Source organism: Hyalella azteca, unplaced genomic scaffold (assembly GCF_000764305.2).
Source record: "Hyalella azteca isolate HAZT.00-mixed unplaced genomic scaffold, Hazt_2.0.2 contig15098, whole genome shotgun sequence".
Lineage (NCBI taxonomy): Eukaryota > Metazoa > Arthropoda > Malacostraca > Amphipoda > Hyalellidae > Hyalella > Hyalella azteca.
The window spans coordinates 245,552-269,080 of NW_025944962.1; the positions used below are offsets into that span (position 1 = coordinate 245,552).

At 40.0% G+C, this 23,529-nt stretch overlaps 2 protein-coding genes across 2 annotated transcripts in view; both read right to left on the reverse strand.

Annotated features, from left to right (window-relative positions):
• Positions 1 to 4,448: 4,448 nt before the first annotated feature.
• On the reverse strand, positions 4,449 to 16,660 carry LOC108676080 (asparagine--tRNA ligase). Its single transcript, XM_018164122.2, has 8 exons — positions 16,427 to 16,660; positions 15,101 to 15,181; positions 11,976 to 12,098; positions 11,471 to 11,608; positions 10,652 to 10,762; positions 10,111 to 10,205; positions 6,338 to 6,578; positions 4,449 to 5,140 (listed from the first exon to the last, which is right to left on the reverse strand). The coding sequence occupies exons 1-8, from the start codon at positions 16,526 to 16,528 to the stop codon at positions 4,880 to 4,882; spliced, it is 1,152 nt and encodes a 383-aa protein (XP_018019611.1). The 5' UTR covers positions 16,529 to 16,660; the 3' UTR covers positions 4,449 to 4,879.
• A 4,304-nt stretch (positions 16,661 to 20,964) lies between these two features.
• The window catches only part of LOC108676081 (DNA ligase 4), a gene marked incomplete at its 5' end in the record, with an annotated part of 10,390 nt that continues 7,825 nt past the window's right edge, over positions 20,965 to 23,529 (reverse strand). The window contains 2 exon segments of the mRNA XM_018164123.1: positions 20,965 to 21,075; positions 22,021 to 22,476. Coding sequence (XP_018019612.1) covers positions 20,965 to 21,075; positions 22,021 to 22,476 — 567 coding nt within the window.

Here is a 23,529-nt window from a genome sequence, read left to right on the forward strand (position 1 = left end):
GCATATTAAAGCCTGACAGAGCAGCTGCTAGTTTCACATAGCATATTAAAGCCTGGCAGAGCAGCTGCTAGTTTCACATAGCATATTAAAGCCTGACAGAGCAGCTGCTAGTTTCACATAGCATACTAAAGCCTGACAGAGCAGCTGCTAGTTTCACATAGCATATTAAAGCCTGACAGAGCTGCTGTTGCTTGCCACACTTCGGACGCTGCATTTCTGAACGATTGCTTCCCGATGACCGAAGCCAAGTCAGGCGTTCGGTCTCGTCCGCTCCAGTGAGCGCCAGCGACTCGGGCTTAGCAAATGTGCTCGAGACTTCACTTGATTTGCATGCATTCCTGGACAAATTTTCCGATATCTTCAAGTGTCATACGCAATCAAAAGGGCGAGCAGTGACTTGGGAATTCCTATCAAAAAGTCTTCCGTTACAGACGGAATTCAAATTCAAATTCTCAGCAAGATTTCAATTTTTTCGTATCCGTTGGAAATGAATTTTATCATGAAATATGTGCAGGAATTTTTTATCGGAAACTGCAGGAATATTTTGTCGTTCAGCAAAGCGTGTGAGATTCGTTGAGATAACATGCGTGTTAGTAGATGGTCAGTTTGTGCGCAATAAGCATGAGGGTTGGAAATAAGGAAATAACAATACTTTCTAGCTCGAATTGGCACGAATTATTAGGTTGACCTGGACTATGTACAATCGCGGACCTCGAATCGACGATTCGTTTTACATCGTATAACTCGAAAGTAACCTTGCAAATTTCCAACAACGACAAAAAAATCCTCGACGAAAAACTGAATATTTTGTTAAGCGAAAAATTGCAGATGATCACAAGTGAAAAAATGGGAATTCTCAAAATAAAAGTTAAATCTCTATGCTGACATTTGATTCAATAATCCAAGAAATCTTGAAAATTCACCATTCATTTCTCTTCCATGTTCTTTGTATGGCACCGCATGTATTTCTATATAATTAAAAGATTATATTTAGTTTATAGCTTCCAATGCACATGAACAGCCAAGTCTGCGCCGAAGTAACAGAACGCTGTTTTATTGCATGGTTGGAGACATAAGATTTTTAGTAACCAACGACTTTAAAAGATAATGCAGCAATTCTCTGGAGCTCCTTCGCAGCAATGAATTTTCTGTGAAATCTTCAGTGAAAGGAGGCTCTGAAAATAACTTGCTCGTGTTTCACGACGCTTGATACACTAGGTATGTAGATGGGGAAATTGCCGACTTTCATAATGTAAACTTTCCACCATGCGAGGATGACAATAAACAATTTTTAATATTGTAAAGGAGGACGAAATATGTTTTATTTCGCATGATAATTATTGATTGACATTATACAGTGAAGGAACAAGAGTCGAGATAACGAGGCCAAATAACTACCGTCTGACGGAGATAGATTTTTAAACTACAAGTAATGCGCTGAAAACAATCATGATACTAGTATTGTCTACAGTAAAAAATTACACAAATGATGAGATTGAAGCCTATAGCTACTGATTATGAAGCCTCAAGTCCCATGAAAGATGCAAATACTTCTTATAATTTCTGCACGAGTATACTTCTTATCTTATCTGTATACTTCTTATACATACTTAATTATCACACAGTATCTGTATACTTCTAATACATAGTTATCTTATATTATATGTATACTTCTTATACCTCAGTGATCTCCACAGTCATTTCCACTCACCGCGACGCAAGATTGTAGGTTTCCAATTGGTTGTGTTGTAGCGCTTATCTTATCGGTATAGTTATTATCTTATCTGTTTACTCCGTCTCTTATCTATGCACTGCTTATCTTATCTGTACACGCCTCTTATCTGTGCACTTCTTATATGTATACTTCGTATCTTATTCGTGCACGTCTTAGTCGTCCAGATCCTATAGTAGCTGCCCATAGACGACTGCAACTACTACTCGGGACTTCGTTGCGGAAAATGGCCTTATTGCATCGAAATTTCACACACAATGCTTCTTTTGCAGCAACATTTAAAAAAAGTATAACTCAGTACTCACTGCAGTGAGTGACAGAGAGCGCATTTTCTCGTCGACGAAAACTTGAGGTCACGGACGGAGGGACAGACGGACGGACAGACGGACAGACAGACGGACATGGCGAGCACAATAGTGCATTTTTTCATAAACGAGAAAATGCGCTAAAAGGGCATGTTGGCGCCAACATTTTCTAAAAAAAAATGTTTTATTGCATCAACAGTTTTTTTACCGTGGCGTGATCGCACCAGAATTGGCTAAAATATGACCATTTTCCATCATCATCTTTGAAAAACGTGACCTTCCTTAGCAAACATCTTTACATAATTTGGACTTTCTTCATCGAGACCTTCAAAGAATCACGAAAAATATTTTTCCAGTTTATTCAACCTCGTCCTCATTATTACCCACATTAGCTCTTTTTCGCCCGGCCTTAACGAATAATTTTTCTGAAATGGAACCTGATTGCAAAGAAGTTTAAAAACTTCTAGAATTCCAAGAGGATTAACTGAAAAGTTTGGATTACCGATAATGAGGTTAACTCAGAGATTGGTGGCTATATAGACACGGTACCTCGATTTTAAATTCAAATTCTCTTTGATCGCCAGTTTCGCTCATGTTAATTATCGATATTTAGTAAACGTTAGTTACTTTGTTTAATAAGTTCGTTCAGTTTGTTAGTTTGGTTGAGTTTATTTAGTTATTTTAGACAATTACTTTAGTAGTTAACGCTACTTATTTAACATTTTTCTTGGTCTGTTGTTGGTCTGTTTTAATTACTTAGTGACAGTCAGTAAACTTTATTAAGTTAAAGCTACTTCAGTTAGTTAACTAGGTAACTTGTGTCAGCTAAAAATTGCAAGTTTATTTTATTTAGTTTCGTTAGTTAATGTTAGTTAGTTTACGTTAGTTAATTTCCTTAATTATGAACGTTGGTTAGTTAACATCAGTGAATTACGTTTGTTAGTTTCGGTAGTTATTCTCATTATTTACTTAACATCAGCTTATTTCTTCAATTAGTTACCGTTAATTTATTCAATAATTACTTAACATTAGTTAGCTTCATTGAATTATTTAACGTGGATGAATATCACGATTTGAATAATTTCTTCTAGTTGAACACAAATTTCTTAACTAACAATTAAAGCTAATTATATTGACGAACTTTGAAATAGGAATACTCATCCAAAATGTTTAGGATTAGACGTGCCTAACTATTTAACTAAGAAAATTATTGATTATCGCAATTTTATTAAAAAAATCTGGCCAGGGAAGACTGAGCTTGAATTCTTCATCCGAAATCAGCAATATTTGACCTCCCATTTGATTGGCAACGCGTCAAATTACTGCCAATCACAGACGACCATTTATATATAGTTACAAAATTTCTAGGGGAAATTTCTCTGATTTTTCTCGTTTTAAGAATTGTTGAACAAATCGAATTTTTAATTGCAGCGTCTCAATTGAAACTGAACGTAGCATGTTATTTTCTTTCGATTAAAAAGGTTTAGCTGCCCCCATTAAACTCATGAAATATGAAGAGGATTTAGATATATGATGCATACCATTTATTACCTGGTCTTTCCTAAAATCACCTTCAAAACCAACCCTCAATTATCTCCGTAACCTCTTAAATACGGATAATTCAACCTTAAACTTTGCCAATCTGCAAATTTCCTTCAAAATTTCCTCAATTTCAAATTGAATTTCCAGTATTCAAAATAATGATGTAAAAACCTGGAAGTTCCGCTTTAAAGTTTGAAGTCTGGCAATAATTTGAATTTTATCCAGCGATTGAATGCTACATGGAGGTAATCGTTAACTTAAATCAAAAAATTAAATATTTGACGGCAACAAGTTCTTAGATTGATGAGTAAAATACGAAAAATTATATAAAGCATGAAATAAATTCTAGTGACGCATTCGGGAAACTGGTGTAGAGATATTGAAATAATGTTTAAAGTTCGTCACATGTTCTGTGATGCTATCGAATCGCTGTATCAAAGTCTTGTTCAACGTAACATTAACCGCCGCCAATGTTAATCGTTTTTAATGACATAGCAAAGGAAAGAAGCCATTAGTGTTCATAGTTAATGCTATGCTACCTGAATAATGCAGTAGGATACGAGGGATTGTACAAGAAATTAGTGAAATCTTTCAAAGAAGTTATCATCCGTGTTCCATTCAAGAGTGTACACGTGTTGTGAAATTTCATTATTTAATAATTAATTATAAGTGTGATATAAATGTTGATGAATATGAATATTTGAAGAGATTACTTCACTCATTGTTGCAGTGTGTTCATATCATTTGTATGAATAATAATATTTCATTTTCTGGGATATTCAGTGCGAAAGAATTCTGCTTCACTACAACTTGAATGCCTAGAATTACTAAACATATACACAGCCATCCAGAATGAATAATTCCGATTAAGAATCCTTGCTTATTGTGTGTAAGGGAAAGAAACTTCCCGACGAAATGAGTCGTACGAAATAAATTTATTTTACCTATACAAGTTTTTCTTATTATTTAATATCATGCTGCTTGATGTACAGAAAGAAACAACGCTTTCTTCGCAAATTCTCCACGGATATCTCCAAAATTTTCCAAGTAAATATGTCAATTTTCGAGCATCACTTGACTGACCTGTCAAGTTGACAGTGGCTATAGCTTCGTAGCCTGTGAATAGTTCTGAATTTAGTCAACTATTTCCTCGAGTCATTATATTTCAGGGCGAAGGTAAACTTCGAAGGGGAAATATCAGCGAAACCGTACAATTTTCATCACTATTTGCGGCCATCCCGCTATCTTCCCGAGATAATTCGGGGTAACATTCATTCCCGTTGAATATTGTCTTCCCCAACTAATGAGGACAATGCAGAGGCCAGCGGGGAAAAGGGATCACATCCCTAATGTTCTGGACCCCCGTGAGGAATAGCAGCAGCCGTTCGAACCCCAAGCCGTACCCCGCGGTGGGGACTCCTCCCCACTCCCGCAGCTGCACGTACCACTGCAGCTGTTGTGAGGGAGGGGACCTGGCACGCAGCTGTAGGGGGCAGGGCTCCCTCACACTCCCCCCCGCCACCTCCCCCACCTCCGGCAGCAGCAAGTCGAAACACAACACCTGCGACATAACCGCCTTTAAATATCGTTCCCGTAACTCACGGTATCATCCCGTAACCCACGGTATCGTCCCGTAACTCACGGTATCATCCCGTAACCCACGGTATCGTCCCGTAACCCACGGTATCGTCCCGTAACCCACGGGATCGTCCCGTAACCCACGGTATCATCCCGTAACCCACGGTATCGCCCCGTAACTCACGGTATCATCCCGCAACCCACGGGATCGTCCCGTAACCCACAGGATCGTCCCGTAACCATCGGTATCATCCCGTAACCCACGGAATCGTCCCGTAACCCACGGTATCGTCCCGTAACCCACGGTATCGTCCCGTAACCCACGTTATCGTCCCGTAACCCACGGTATCACCCCGTAACCCACGGTATCGCCCCGTAACTCACGGTATCGTCCCATAATCCACGGTATCGTCCCGTAACCCACGGGATCGTCCCGTAACCCACGGTATCGTCCCGTAACCCACGGTATCGTCCCATAACCCACGGTATCGTCACGTAACCCACGGTACCGTCCCGTAACCCACGGTATCGTCACGTAACCCACGGTATCGTCCCGTAACCCACGGTATCGTCACGTAACCCACGGTATCGTCCCATAACCCACGGTATCGTCACGTAACCCACGGTATCGTCCCGTAACCCACGGTATCGTCACGTAACCCACGGTATCGTCCCGTAACCCACGGTATCGTCNTCACTGCTACGGCCGCTCTCAGCTTGTGCTTTGAAGGAGAAAGTTTGTCACTATTTGGACAGTTTGATCCATTAATTTATTTGAGTGCAGTGTCTAGTAACATTAAAGTCTTTAGGTGCAAATAACAAAAAGACATTTAATGTACACAAAAAAGTCTAAAGAACTCAACGACGTTTTTGTGTACATTTTAGTAGTACATCTCTGTACATCACTCTATGTACATCACTCGACAACTTTTTATTGCCTTCTATTTTAGAGTAAAAATTATTTTTTCATATCTACTGTAAGCTTCTATATTTTTATGACCGGAATCACGATGACATTATGAGTAATGAGTTATTCTTTGTCTAAAAAGCGATGCACTTTCGGCCCGTGTGAGTGTCATTCTTGCCTTTTATGGCTCGGCAAGAGGGAGTGTCATTTCTACGTGCAGAGAGTGTGTTAATATTTGGGCAATACGACACATAAATATTTCCGAGTGCAGACCTCACGCTTCCCTCCAGCGAGCTGCCAGTGCTGGACGAGGTCTTGCTGGCCAGACCCCAGGACGCGGGTGAGGGAGGTCTGCACGAGGTCTTCCACTCTCTCCAGCAAGGTCTGCAGCCCCTCCTCCCCCTCCAGGAAGGCCTCCTCGGCCTCCACCATCCAAAACTCTGCCAAATGTCGCCGCCCCAGCGACGCTTCGGCGCGGAATGCGGGGTTGATGGTGAACACCCGCGACAGTCCGCTGCGTGTCCAGGGGGGAGGGGAGGAGAGGGGGGGATTATTGGTGTTGGGAGGGGAAGAGGGAGAAGGATATCGTTGTAAGAGAGGTCTGTCACTGGGAGGGTCTGTCACTGTGAGGGTCTGTCACTGTGACAGACCACGACTATGAAAGCCATGACGTCGTTATGAAGTCTTGACATCACTATTCAATATTAATAATGTTAGTTATTTAATGTTTATTATTATTATAATTAATATTAATTCTATTTTTTGTGTCAAATATTTAATTAAGTAATGTACAAATTTCTTGCAAAAAATTAGAAAAATACACAAATTTGGGGTCATTACAAAATAACTAAATTTGAACGAAGGAGTACATGCAGGTATCGTAAAACGTGATAAAAAAATTTAAATTTTGAATCAGTGATGAACATTTTATCAGGGGGATTTTTTTTTTGCTGTGGAATAAGTTTCAGTGGAAAAAAATCGGAATCGAACTGAACCTAAACACTGAATGTAGGTGTAAATATCCAAATAAATGTAATTAAGTATTGGATTATTAATCTCGACCATTTATACCCCCCCGTATCTCTAGATTTCTTGCCTCTGAATCAACCAACACTTAAACTGATATTTATTCGTAATGAATAGACACATAACGACCGATGAAATAAAATAATAAATCAGGTGACTTTAGGATCGATTTTTAGACTTTAGGATTAACAGAACTAAGTGAATGTCTCGTCCAGAAAAACTGTCCGTACTTTGCAATGCATTCAAATTTCATGTACAGAAAGACTGGTAGCCTTGGGAACAGTGCGCCAAACAAAGCGGTATAGTACGCTTTAAAAAAATTTCCACAAAAGGTGTTCAACTTCATACCTTACGGTCGATTAAAACACGGTATTAACACTAAACCGAAATATCATTCCATTTCCTGAAACTCTGCAACAGAACGAGTCTATGCTAAGCGTTTCAGTTCACGACGAGGTCCAATTAGAATTTCCAATTGCAGTGAGATATCGGACGATGTTATCGGATGAAGATATCGGATAATGTTGGACTAGACTACTAAGTTTTACCTGCGCCCTTTCACGATGATCAAAATGATAATGATTGTAAACTGTCATGCCAAATGTTGACAACCAAAATTCACTATTGTAAAGCGAACTTCCTCTTAAGGGCTGCAATCCTCAGTAAGATTTCAAAACTTTACGGCTCCGACATCTTTCACTTGCAATTTCTAGATATTTATATAAATAGCCCAGAATAACTTGATATTTAGGAATAATCTACAAGCCAATATTTTGCCCATTGACACAAATACATTTTTAATAGAAGCTCATTTGGTCTATGAAGAATCAGTCTACACTAGAGGAAACATCATTGTTAAAATAACGTACATTGAATAAAATAACGCATAAGCAATTCTTATATAGCAATCGGGGTATATTAGCAAGTCGAGTTTTTTGCAACTGGAAGTTTTGTCTGAAGAAATGCTCGTTACTTTTGACGCAAAAATATCAAAACTTATCTTGATAACGTCACGCCATCGTAATTATGCGGCCCAAATCAATCTGAATAGCACGAAACATTCACAGTTAACCTTGACAAAGATTGCAAGAAAAAATCTCAACACATCTCAATCTCAAGGCTTGATTAAACCCTATCAATCAAGTCACGCCACTTGGACCGATGGTCGTCAGCCCTCACGGCCCTGCGCAGGGTATCAGTGATACACCATTTGGCAGGCGAGTGGAGGTGTTGCTAAGTTTTACTTTAACCTAGCAATTCAATTGTTATATAATAAATTGTATTTTACACTCCTAGGACCATTTATCCAGTGCGATGAAACATGTGAGTAACTGCATTATAATGAGTTGATACGTGTTCAGAAAAAAAAAACATTTTCTACAATTTCCGATCAAAAAACAACTCGTTGGATGCTCACTTGTAAATTTTCATATAGGAGATTTAAAATATATAAAAAAAACAATTATTTACAATCCTTCAAACATATTATGATACCTAACAACAGCACAATTTCATGAATATGATTAAAAATATTAATTAGAAAAATTCGCTTAAAACTTTTTATTGCGTGCCTCGATGGTACATTAACTTGCTCATTTGTGATTCAAAAAGATCGTAATTCCACTTCAGCGCGTTAGCAATTTTTTCCTATGATGACGTCTTGCATTCGATTGCTATACCAAATATCGTACATGTCCGCTGCTATACCATATTAATTTATTTGAGTGCAGTGTCTAGTAACATTAAAGTCTTTAGGTACAAATAGCAAAAAGACATTTATTGTACGCGCACACGAAGGTTTAGGGGATTCAACAACGTCTTCGTGTACATTTTAGTTGTACATCTCTGTACATCACTCGAATACCTTTTTTATAGCCCTCTATGCCTTCTATTTTAGAGCAAAAATAACATACATATAACTCCCACATCCACAGTAAGCAGCTATATTTTATGACAGGAATCACGATGACAGTATGAGAAATGAGTTATTCTTTGTCTAAAAAGCGATGCACTTTCGGCCCATGTGAGTGTCATTCTTACCTTTTTTGGCTCGGCAAGAGAGAGTATCATTTCTACGTGCAGAGAGTGGGTTGATATTTAAACAAAACGACACATAAATATTTCCGAGTGCAGACCTCTCGCTCCCCTCCAGCGAGCTGCCAGTGCTGGACGAGGTCTTGCTGGCCAGACCCCAGGACGCGGGTGAGGGAGGTCTGCACGAGGTCTTCCACTCTCTCCAGCAAGGTCTGCAGCCCCTCCTCCCCCTCCAGGAAGGCCTCTGAGGGTCTGTCACTGTGAGGGTCTGTCACTGGGAGGGTCTGTCACTGGGAGGGTCTGTCACTGTGAGGGTCTGTCACTGGGAGGGTCTGTCACTAGCTATGAAGGTCTGTCACCGTGAGAGTCCGTCACTATGAAAGCATGACGTCGTTATGAAGTTGTGACATCATAATTTAATATTTATTATTGTTAGTTATTTGATGTGTATTATAATTCTTAATAATTATTTGATTTTTGCGTCACATATTCAATTACGTCATGTACATTCTCTTTCAATAACTTTAAAAAATACACAAAATTGGGGTCATTAAAAAACGTGAACTAAGTGAAACTCAAATTTAACGATGGAGTATCGTAAAACTCGATCAAGACAATTTAAATTGTTGAATAAAAGATGCACACTCTGTTATAGGGATTGTTTTTTTTTGTGGATCTAAGTTTTGGCACAAAGCCCTGAATCACAACTGAATCCGAGCAATGAATTTATGTGCCAAAATCCAAACAAACCTAATTAAGTATTTGATTGTTAATTTTGACATTTATACTCCCTATCTCTAGATTCCTGGCCTGTGAATCATTTGACACGTAGACTCGTAATGAATATATACAGATAACGACTGATGAAATAAGCTAATAAATCAGGTGACTTTAGAATCGATTTTTTTTATACGAGACGCTAAAAAGCGGAAAATTCGAGTTACAAAATTTGGAAATATATTCAAGAAAGAAATTCCGGGACGTACTTAGCGAGCGCCTCGAGGTGCAGCTGCCCCGACACGGAGAGGAAGGCGTCCGAGCCGAAAAATTTCTCCTCCGGATTGCTCTTCTCTGCTTCCGTCTGCACCGTCCGCAGTAAAATGTACAAAATTACAGTGCATAAAATATAAGAATTTTGCATTACCATTCAGCCATGCAAAATTCTCGATATCTATAGATAATTTATCGACATCTATAGATAAGTTCTCGGTATCTATAGATAAGTTATCGATATCTATCGATAACTTATTGCTATTTATCGGTAAAATATTGATATCTAATATCTTTTGGAATGTCTATTTAATATTCTAGAACTACAAACATAAATGCGACAAATGCCGTCTTTCAATCACTTTAAATGACGACGTATTTTAATCGCTCTTTTAAAGATATTCGTTATATTAACCAACATAAGCAACGAAATGTGAGAAAAATTTAACTTTTTCTAAACAAGGCTTCTATACTATAATATATGGCATGACGTCACAAATTTATGTGAATACGTCATAAATTGAGACGTAAACTCACGACGACGTAGAAGACGTCGCCGCCGCCCTCACACTCGTTGCCGGAGAGCACGGGCGCGTCCACGTGCACGTAGCCTGCGTCAGATAAGTGTCCGCTCATCGCTGCGCGCGTCTACCAACAATACCATCTATTAGTTTACCAGCACACTCAGCGTATTACTAGTACAATTATTACAATTATTTATTTATACAATACGATTGTTTAATTGATCAATTAGTTTACCAGCACACGCAGCATTTAACCAGTACAATTATTTGTTTATACAATACGATTGTTTATACCATTAATTATTTTCCCAGCACACGCAGTATTTTACCAGTACAATTATTACTATTAATTATTATATAATACGATTGTTTATACGATCAATTATTTTCCCAGCACACGCAGCATTTCACCAGTACAATCCAATCATTACAATTATTTATTTATACAAAACTATTGTATACGTATATGATCAATTATTTTCCCAGCACACGCAACATTTTACCAGAACAATTATTACAATTATTTATTTATACAGTACGATTGTTTATACGATCAATTATTTTCGACAGATTATTCTCCAAAGATTTGGGTTATAACCTATTTAATCTCAACACCTGCTAAAGTTTTTACTAAAATAGTGTAGGTAATAATTATCAGCACCCAAACGTAATAGGCCCATAAAACCTCGCGGTTCTTGCTTGCGAATTGCAAGTAGTACGGCGTAAACTGAATTTAAATGAATAAGTTAATTAACCAAGTAAATTACTGAAGATAAACAGAAGGTATATAATAAACTCATTAATATTAATTAAACGCATTAAAAATACGTACGAGCGCCCGTAATCGCATGGTAGAGGCGAAGCTGTTGGTACGTGCACGTACGTGCATGAACTGCCGTACGTAGTCCGTGCTGTGGGCGCCACGGATTGCGAACGGGTACGCCGCGTCGCCCGTTACCCGTCCCACTACCTGCGCAGTGCAACGGTAATTATTTCATTATTATTACCATTATTATTATTATCATCACTATTATTATTATTATCATTAGGATGGTTAGGTTTACAAGTATCGATTTGGCCATCGCACGAGTATTGAAATGTTGATTGTAATGTTAAAAAATATATATCAACTAATCCTACGCAAACGATATCAAAATTAACAATTAGTTCAGCTTTTAAGATAATAGCCTTGTGATTGACACTTCTTGATAGCATCGCAATGATAGTATAGTATCATCACAATGATGACACAGTATCATCACAATGATGGCACAGTATCATCACAATGATGGTACAGTATCATCACAATGATGGTACAGTATCATCACACTCATCACCTGGACGTGGTCAGCGTGTAGCTCCACCTCCTGCTGTGGGTGTGATGAGGTCCTCAGGACGCCCCGCACGCGCACGCCGCTGTGGTACATCAACTCCGGGGGCACCTTGTGTGGTACCACGACCTGTTGTGGTGAATAAAGTAGGTAATATGGAACGTGTATTATGCGTATGTGTTAAGAATGCGGGTTGAAATGATATAGCAAGTGTATAAGACGTGGTTGTTTCGAGACCGTGGGAACGAGTTAGTTTACATCGAGCGTCGGCGAGCTAAGCGCGAGGGAAATTCCAGTCGAGGAATGCGGCGTCTCCCTTGTTTCCAGTCGAGGAAACAACGGAGAAGAGAGAAAACTAGATATCTTTCAAACCAAATGCTTACGGAACATTTGCAAGATTCGATGGCGGCAGCACATCTCAAAAAAGTCGGTTTTTGATACGACAGAAGTGGAGAAAATCAGTGATGTGGTGAGGAGACGGCGGTGGAACTGGGTGGGACATGTGTTGAGGAAGGACAGAGCAAGCGACTGTGCTGTGGCCCTCGGGGGGCACCTGAAGGGAGAAGGAAGAGAGGACGCCCAAAAACAACTTGGAGGCGAATGGTGGAAGAGGAGAGAAACAGAGCAGGCTGGAACTCGTGGAACATAGCACGGCAGGCAGCTACAAACCGGACCCAGTGGAGGAGTGACGTCCAAGCCTTGTGCGCCTTATGGCGCGGAGAGAACTGAACTGAATGCGGCGTCACTTCGAGAGATAGGCTTAAAGTGTGGGAGAGACTTGCCTATATAAGGGCCCTAAAATTGGCGCCAAAGGAATGTTCTACGGAGGTGACCGTCACGCAAGCACGGTCTGCAGTCAGCGGACTTTGTAACGGCCGCGGCCGTGAACCAGCGGTTTCGCCGTTTTCGAACATTGACAGTCGCGAGAAACCTAGACTTATCGAGGCAGCTACGGATACGGTGAGCACGTCAAGAAAATCAACATCAACACTACGGCTGCGACTCAGCCGTGAGACAATGCGAGAGGGCCGCGACTTATACAACGATTATAACGTCTGTCATCACAAGATTCAAGTTCTCGAGCTCTGCGCAAGAATTATCTTCGAGACGGTCATCAGCATAGTACGGTCACAACTCTCATCAGAAGAAACGGTTCGGTTATAGTACAGTCATCAACCGAAGTACGGTCGTCATAAATTCTACGGTTAGACCGGCCGTGAGACATCACTGTAGCGCGGGAAGCCAAATAAAAATTAAGGGTGGAGCACCGATGATTATTGGTGGCGATAGTAGATTATAGGTGGCGTAACGGTGGGTGGCCAGATCTGCCGAAAATCGACAATAAAACACCAATAAATCGAAAGGGTGGCGAGTTATAGTTCGTTACGAATAAACGGAGTTTGTTTCAGTGGCTGTTTATTTGATTGTAGCAACATATTCAAATAAAATTGTTGATGGAACCATCTAATCATCACGGTGGTAGCACTAACTTCTGTCATTCGATGATATTAATACTTGCAATACTTCAGTCAAATATTTTAAAATTACTCTAGTGCCTAGTCCTCTCCTATAGCTCAACGGTAAAGGCTTTGCTTCGCGTGTGGGAGACCGGAGTTCGAATCCTGCAGGCAGGGAGTTTCTTAGAGTCGATTTCTCTGAGGTATGTGTATGGTACCCTGAAAATTTGTTCCCGCTACATGTCTGACATTGTTACTTGTACTATCGTGGTAGATCTATGTACGCAGCCCTTACAATGCTGATTGTGTGGAACTATGTCAGTAAATACATAAGCAGCGGATTAGAAACTAAATTAAAAAATTTGTACGACTTCATTTTAAAAAGTGGCCATCGGTGGCTCGTCAATGTGCCACTGGTGCCAATGGGTAGTTATTTGCGGAAGAAGAGCTTTACGGGTAGGGGGGCCATAGGCAGGTTATAGGTGTGGTAAAGGTGGTGCACGCCACCCTTAATTCACTATATAAATCATAGCTGCTCCACCTATGGCGTCCGCCTATAGTCATCTTAAAAACATAGGTGCTCCACTCTTAATTTTTACTTGGGAAATACGGCTATGAAGAACGAGAAACTGTAAAAGGGGACGCGAGAATACAGCAGCGGTACGGCTGCTGAACATACGGCCGCAAAGTGTGCGGTATTATACCGTCGTTAGCAACAGTCGTACGGCTCAACGGAACTGCAATGTATCAACGTTCTAGTAAATAGAAAGATTTTAGTGATGTAAATTGATAGGTTCTCAATTTTGATTGTGCTCAGATTACCTTTTTCATGTACTGGAGATTTTTTGTTAACGTATAGGATGTGAACGTGAATTTCTCAATTTAATATGAAATGTATCAGTGTTTCGTTATAACCCTCTCTCTGTACTATTTTTGCCGTAACCTATTTTTACGAGAACTTAGTCACGCGCCTTTTAAAACACTTCGGACCTATCTGACGAAATTAAAGCGATTGCGATATAATAAAAGTATAATAAAAGTAGAAGTTTCAAATCTACTAAATTTAAAAACCCTTTCCTAATCATTGGTACCGTATCGTAATCTCTGTGTGGCACCACACCTGTGTTGTGGTACCATATCGTGATCTTTGTGTGGTACCACACCTGTGTTTTGGTGCCATGTCATGATCTCAGTGTGGCACCACTCCGGTATTGTGGTACCGTATCATGATCTTTGCGTGGCACCGCGTGTGTTGTGGTACCGTATCGTGATCTTTGTGTGGTGAAAGCTACTTTCTATTCAACTCAAGTAAGTACTCATACAAATGGTCCGGTCATTTTGTACAAAATAAGGTAGGTATGTAAACTTTCTTTTTCAAAGCTGTCGTAGCTTTTAATTTTAAATTCAAAAGCTCCCCAATTTATGCCATTCACGGTTATATTTTCGATATAATTCATTGCCTCTACTGATATTTACATTTGATCAGGATTTCAGGGTATGTCTTAAGCCATACTAATAATATTATTAACATTATACCCGAGATTAAATGTACTATTATTCAAAGAATAATAATGCAAAGCACACCTGTACTAGTACAGCACACACCTATTATTCAAAGAATAATAATGTAATTTATTATTTAAATATTATAATTGTCTAAAAGTTAATTTTTACCTGTAGTTTGTCCGGTGTGGAGCCGTCGTTGAGGTCTAAGAAGACCGATTTCTTCATGCGACGAATTGCCTTCGCCCAGCCCTGGAGGAGGATGTCACAAGCAGCGTTAAGCCTACAGGCGGAGGCTCGAAATTTTTACTCCGAAGGTTTTACTCTATTTATGCAGCACAGCTTTACATTAGCGAGTATTTAACACATTGAACACATTGATAATTAAAATAATAATAATAATGATAATAATAATAAAACACAATAATAATCTCATGCCGCAGCCCTCGAACCGCATTAATGATACGAGTTCAGAGCACAACCACAAAAATAAATATACAAGTACAGCATCGCCAGAAGCACAGCACACACCTGTACTTGTACAGCACACACCTGTACTTGTACAGCACACACCTGTACTTGTACAGCACACACCTGTACTTGTACAGCACACACCTGTACTTGTACAGCACACACCTGTACTTGTACAGCACACACCTGTACTTGTACAGCACACACCTGTACTTGTACAGCACACACCTGTACTTGTACAGCACACACCTGTACTTGTACAGCACACACCTGTACTTGTACAGCACACACCTGTACTTGTACAGCACACACCTGTACTTGTACAGCACACACCTGTACTTGTACAGCACACACCTGTACTTGTACAGCACACACCTGTACTTGTACAGCACACACCTGTACTTGTACAGCACACACCTGTACTTGTACAGCACACACCTGTACTTGTACAGCACACACCTGTACTTGTACAGCACACACCTGTACTTGTACAGCACACACCTGTACTTGTACAGCACACACCTGTACTTGTACAGCACACACCTGTACTTGTACAGCACACACCTGTACTTGTACAGCACACACCTGTACTTGTACAGCACACACCTGTACTTGTACAGCACACACCTGTACTTGTACAGCACACACCTGTACTTGTACAGCACACACCTGTACTTGTACAGCACACACCTGTACTTGTACAGCACACACCTGTACTTGTACAGCACACACCTGTACTTGTACAGCACACACCTGTACTTGTACAGCACACACCTGTACTTGTACAGCACACACCTGTACTTGTACAGCACACACCTGTACTTGTACAACACACACCTGTACTAGTACAGCACACACCTGTACTTGTACAGCACACACCTGTACTAGTACAGCACACACCTGTACTTGTACAGCACACACCTGTACTAGTACAGCACACACCTGTACTTGCACAGCACACACCTGTACTAGTACAGCACACACCTGTACTAGTACAGCACACACCTGTACTTGCACAGCACACACCTGTACTTGTACAGCCTGGTCTACAGGCTTGGTCTCCAGGAGGGTCTTGACGCTGCGGCACGTGTAGCCGCTACACCAACGTCGCTGTAAGACGCGCTGCATCTCATGTGTTCGTAATACTTGATGAAAATAACATTTAATATGTAATAATGATTTATTAATAATAAACTAATGCGATTAATTGTTATCTCTCGTCATCTATTGATCATTTTCAATATTTTTCATCTGGTAATAATTAAGCTAGCTGTGAACAAAACCGTTTGTTATTACGCTTTATTCGAATTACGTATTGCAGACAATATGTAGAAAACAAGCTCAAGATATATATCACTGTCACTGCTTTCACAAACACTTTTTAAAATGAATTTTTATTAGTTTCTATTAATAATGCAGTTTATCTTTATCTTCATAGTATATGAGTTTAGACATTCAATAAACGATGGTCTTCGGTTGAGATAAAAATGGTCTCAAAAATTTCTGCTGCATTTTTTCAGACATAAATGCCTTGTCAGTTAAATATTTTTTAAACATTTCTGCATTGCTAAGTAGAGTTAAGGTTACGGTGCTGAATGCTAACGAGGAATTAGGGCAAATGATTATCGAAGTCATCATGACCGATGATAATGATGGTACTTAGGGAAATAGAGAGCAATTTTGTTCAATTAGCGATAAAAACTGCATGGGTCAAAATAACGTAAAAAATGGCAAAAAGTGTATCATTATTAGGACAATGACCTTTCATTTCTTTCAGTGTATGCATAGATTTTAATCCTATAAGAGGAATGGAGGAATGGGGCTCAGGGGGCAAGGGCTGCACTTAACCCTTTCAACCATTCCCCTACGTGGGGTATTATTGTAACTGCGTTATTTATTCAGAGGAATAATTCCCCAATAGAGGAATGGTTGCCTTAACCTTCAATAAAATACCTCATAACTGAAACTTTATAAATCATCAAAATGAAGACAAGAAAGATTCATGAATTTAAGGGATATATAAATGTTATAAACTATTCGTTCATCAATTATTAGATTAATATTATTCGACTACCTACTGATTATATTACATTCAGTTAATCAATCACCAACAATTTTTTAATCAAATTTTATTGCAAATTTGTCAACCGAACAATTAATCAACTGCCATCAAGTGCATTTAAAATAATAATCAAGAAAATAGTTTACAGCATGTCGGATAATAATATACAAATTGTAAAGGATTAATAAGCAAGACTCACATAACTATTAATCATTTATTAATCATCACTATTCACTAAGTATCACAATCAATATTCTGTACCATACGTTAATTCGTTAACAATTAGAAACACACACCAACTGTAAATAAAATCATGCACAGAGTATATCACGCATGGAAATATCGGGCACAATCTTACAAAAGATAACTATGCAGCCGTGCAACCTAAGTTTCATAAGTCTCTAATATGAATCAGTCAATGAATAGGATATGAATTGAAGGATATAGGATGTGAAATGTAGGATATAGGATGTGATCGAAGAATATAGAATGTGAATTGTAGGATAGATAATGTGAATCGAGGGATATAGGATGTGAATTGAAAGATATTGGATGTGAATGGGCGGATATAGGATGTGAATTGAAGGATATATAGGATGTGAAGTGAAGGATGCATCACAGTTCTTGAATACAGTCAAGTTAGCACTAAATATAACAGATTTCACACAAGTAAAAATGAACTAGAAAAGCCGTCCACTTCGAGCTCTTAGGTCGCTTTGATATCTCCGCCTTATCACCGTAAGATGATCTTTGGACAGTTTATTCTTTTCCCTTCTAAACATCTTGTACTTTAAAAACATCAATCGCTTATTTTTCGCCATTATTTATAACATTACACTTTAACTACGCAAATTTTCACTGTTTGTCTACACATAATCACCTTAACTTATGCCTTATGAAAACTTTCATCTGTTATTCTTTCCATCACTTCCCTATTATTTATATAACTTTTTAAACAAACAAACAGCCTCGGCATCACAACTAAATTCGGCTGAGAGTAGGAGAGCAACCAAGTATGAAAACCTACATTAGTCACATATTTATAATTTTATCAAATTAATATGTATATGACCACGTACCGTACTACCATACAACAGATCAACGTCTTATGGTAAAGTACGACGTTAGAGCGAGCTTGAACTTTGAATTTATTCGGGTGTCCTTTTTTCTGTATTACTTAATTTTTTACTTTGGACGCGCACTCGTTTTTCATTAAAATTTGAACTTTAATCAGGATTGCAAATAATAATCATAAATAATAATCATAAGAAACTTTAATCATGTTTTCTTGTAAAGCCTAAACGCGTCTTGGCGCTAAACGGCAACTACCAATAAAAGTACATATAAATAACGATAATATGAAAAAAATATTCTGTTTGATCATCTTTGGATAAACTTGGAGAACCAAGTGAACGCCAAAATAGCAGGAACCTTCAACAACATTCAAGTGTTGATCACAGTTTAGCACATAGCGGCGCATCAAGAAGCCGCCGCCGATTGTACGGACAAAGGATCAAGAAATTCAACAGATGTAAAGCTCATCATTTGAATATAATCTCCCAACAAAACTAAAAAATTAAATAAGCTCCACACGTGAATTTATTCCCCTAACAATACTCGAAAATAAAATTAGATTGAAAATATTTTCTCGTGCTTATGTAATATTTAATAGCCAGATTGTGGACCGCAGGTATACCCTTGTTTTGTTATTAGAAAAGTTCTCCTCTCTTAGAGCACAATCCCTCACTTCCCCCTCACATGACCACTCCCTCACATGACCACTCCCTCACATGACCACTCCCTCACATGACCACTCCCTCACATGACCACTCCCTCACATGACCACTCCCTCACATGACCACTCCCTCACATGACCACTCCCTCACATGACCACTCCCTCACATGACCACTCCCTCACATGACCACTCCCTCACATGACCACTCCCTCACATGACCACTCCCTCACATGACCACTCCCTCACATGACCACTCCCTCACATGACCACTCCCTCACATGACCACTCCCTCACATGACCACTCCCTCACATGACCACTCCCTCACATGACCACTCCCTCACATGACCACTCCCTCACATGACCACTCCCTCACATGACCACTCCCTCACATGACCACTCCCTCACATGACCACTCCCTCACATGACCACTCCCTCACATGACCACTCCCTCACATGACCACTCCCTCACATGACCACTCCCTCACATGACCACTCCCTCACATGACCACTCCCTCACATGACCACTCCCTCACATGACCACTCCCTCACATGACCACTCCCTCACATGACCACTCCCTCACATGACCACTCCCTCACATGACCACTCCCTCACATGACCACTNCCCCCCCCCCACTCACCCGTCACGCAGCGGCCGCGTCGCCCTGCGCACAATTAATTATTTATTATCATTTATAAGTGAAATCAGTTTTATTATAATATTATTATTTTAGTATTATTACTACACTTATAGCCGTTATTTCCGTGGTGGACAATGATGGTGAATAACTGGACGGTGGTGAACAATGATGGCGAACAAAGATGGTGAACAATGATGGCGAACAAAGATGGTGAACAATGATGGCGAACAAAGATGGTGAACAATGATGACGAACAAAGATGGTGAACAATGATGACGAACAAAGATGGTGAACAATGATGGTGGTCAACAAAGATGGGTGAACAATGATGGTGGTGAACAAAGATGGTGAACAATGATGGTGAACAATGATGGTGAACAATGATGGTGGTGAACAATGATGGTGGCGAACAATGATGGTGAACAATGATGGTGAACAATGATGGTGGTGAACAATGATGGTGAACAATGATGGTGGTGAACAATGATGGTGAACAATGATGGTGAACAATGATGGTGAACTATGATGGTGAACAATGATGGTGAACAATGATGGTGGTGAACAATGATGGTGAACAATGATGGTGAACTATGATGGTGAACAATGATGGTGAACAATGATGGTGGTGAACAATGATGGTGAACAATGATGGTGAACTATGATGGTGAACAATGATGGTGAACAATGATGGTGGTGAACAATGATGGTGAACAATGATNTGTATATGTTAATCAAGTAATCCAATTAGTGATGATGATGATGATTATGCCCCCTAATTAGTAATAATTATAATGTTGGCTCCTAACTAACTGTCTCTTATACACATCTAGATGTGTATAAGAGACAGGCCCAAATGAGGGCAAATAGACGGAACACGTCCAACGTTACATCCGACGACGACTCGGAGACGGAGGACGACGAAGGCGGCGCATCAGCGTGACCGGGGACTAGGGAGTCCCGAACTCATCATAAGGTCATAAGGTGAATAACAGACGGTGGTGAACAATGATGGTGGTGAACAATGATGGTGGTGAACAATGATGGTGAACAACAGATGGTCGTGAACAATGATGGTGAACAACAGACGGTGGTGAACAATGATGGTGAACATTGGAGGTGAACAATGTTATGACGACAGACTCACGATGCAGGCGACGTCATGGAAGAGGGGGCGCTGCTGCCCCCCACACAGCAGCTGCTCCATCTCCTGCACCTCCCCCTCCTCCACCTCCACGTCCTGTGGTGCAGGATTATAATCCATGTTACTTGCAACACTACTTTAACGTAGCATTATAATCCAAGTTACTTGCAACACTACTTTAACGTAGCATTATAATCCATGTTACTTGCAACACTACTTTAACGTAGCATTATAATCCATGTTACTTGCAACATTACTTCATACCAACTACGATACACAGCTTCAGTTATTGTGTATAGGAAATAAATTTAATTTTCAGTCTCCAATGACCTGCATAGGATTGCAGTGTAAACACACTCATTATTCCTTTAATGAGCGCATTATCACTCTGTGGTAGAAATTATTATATTAAAATTATTTAGAATTTTATGCAATTTTGACCGAGCATGATTAGGGTCAACATAATGAGGACACCTACTTAACTGAAGCAGGGTTCCGTATCTACTTCGCTGAAGGTGGGTATCTACTTAACTAAAGCTGGGTATCTAATAAGTGAAGCAGGGTATCTACTTAACTGAAGGTGGGTCTCTACTCAAGTGAAGCAGGGTATCTACCTAATCGAAGCTGGTATCTACTTATCTGAAGGTGGATAGTATCTAATTAACTGGAGCTGGGTATTTACTTAACACCAGCTGGGTATCTACTTGACTAAAGCTGTGTATCTACTTAACTGAAGCTGGGTATTTACCTAACTGAAGCTGGGTATCTACTTAACAGAAGCTGGGTATCTACTTAACAGAAGCTGGGTATCTACTTAACAGAAGCTGGGTATCTACTTAACAGAAGCCGGGTATCTACTAAACTAAAGCTGTGTATCTACTAAACTAAAGCAGGCTATCTACTATACTAAAGCAGGGTATCTACTATACTAAAGCTGGGTATCTACATAACTAAGGGCTTGATCTCACAATAGCTACGGCTTCATCTCACAATAGCTACGGCCAGAACTCACAATAGCTACGGCCAGACCTCACAACGTACACGCATGTTATCCAGTATGTCCCTGAGCAAGGGTTCGTCTATAGGGTCGGTGTAGGAGTCCCCGAAGAGGTCGTGCGTGAGGCGGGTCTTCTCGAGGGCCTCAGGCAGGAGGGCCACGGCGTCCCGAGGGCCCCATGGCAGCAACCGCCCCTCCTGCAGGCACCTCATCACCCACGAAGGCTTCACCACGTTGTGGTGCGTGGATAAGTTCGTGGCACGCACCGTGAGTGTTTCACACACCACGCACAGTGTCGCCGGGGTCGGGTTCTGCGTGAGACGACCTCCAGCCCGTGCTATGGCCACCTCAAGGGTCTGCTTCGTGGTCGGGTGGTCTGTTGGGGGTTGTGCAAGGGTTGACATCTCCGGGGTCGGTTTTGTGGAGGGGTTAGCAATCCTGGTAGGGTTGGAAGACCCTTCTAGGACGCAGATCTCCTGGCCAGCAAATACGGCGCTTACCTGCGAGGACGAACAAAAATGCACTCAGTGGAATAAGCGGGACTTTGTCATAGTAATGATGCACTCTTTACCCTTATAGGGTCACCCTGGAGCGCATCAGTGCTACGTGCGATAAGTGAGTCACTATTTAGACAAAGTTTCACTCATTTTTCTGAGTGTATGGAAACAATAACGATTCAGTAAACAATGTAAAATAATTATTCATACATCAACAATGGAAATAATTTTAATAGGAAAGCACAATAAAAGAGTGGGATAATATTCAGTTCTCAGGACACGGTAATTACCTAATAAAAAATATGGTAGCTGATCTACCCCATTGAACTTGTAGATCCGGTAAATTACCGGATAAAAGAAATAGAGGCTTGACACGATTGAATTCGTAGATCCGGTAATTTTGAATATAAAATTAAAATATTTTGTGGGAAATCTGCAAAATTACTGATAAGAAAATGTATATGTTAATCAAGTAATCCAATTAGTGATGATGATGATGATTATGCCCCCTAATTAGTAATAATTATAATGTTGGCTCCTAACTAATGATGATGATAGCTCCTAACTAATGATGATGATGGCTCCTAAATGATGATGATGATGGCTCCTAACTAACGATGATGATGGCTCCTAACTAACTAATGATGATGATGATGGCTCCTAACTAATGATGATGATGGCTCCTAACTAATGATGATGGCTCCTAACTAATGATGATGATGGCTCCTAACTAACTAATGATGATGATGGCTCCTAACTAATGATGATGATGATGATGGCTCCTAACTAACTAACGATGATGATGGCTCCTAACTAACTAATGATGATGATGATGGCTCCTAACTAATGATGATGATGGCTCCTAACTAATGATGATGAAGATGGCTCCTAACTAACTAATGATGATGATGGCTCCTAACTAACGATGATGATGGCTCCTAACTAACGATGATGATGACTCCTAACTAACGATGATGATGGCTCCTAACTAACTAATGATGATGATGATGGCTCCTAACTAATGATGATGATGGCTCCTAACTAATGATGATGATG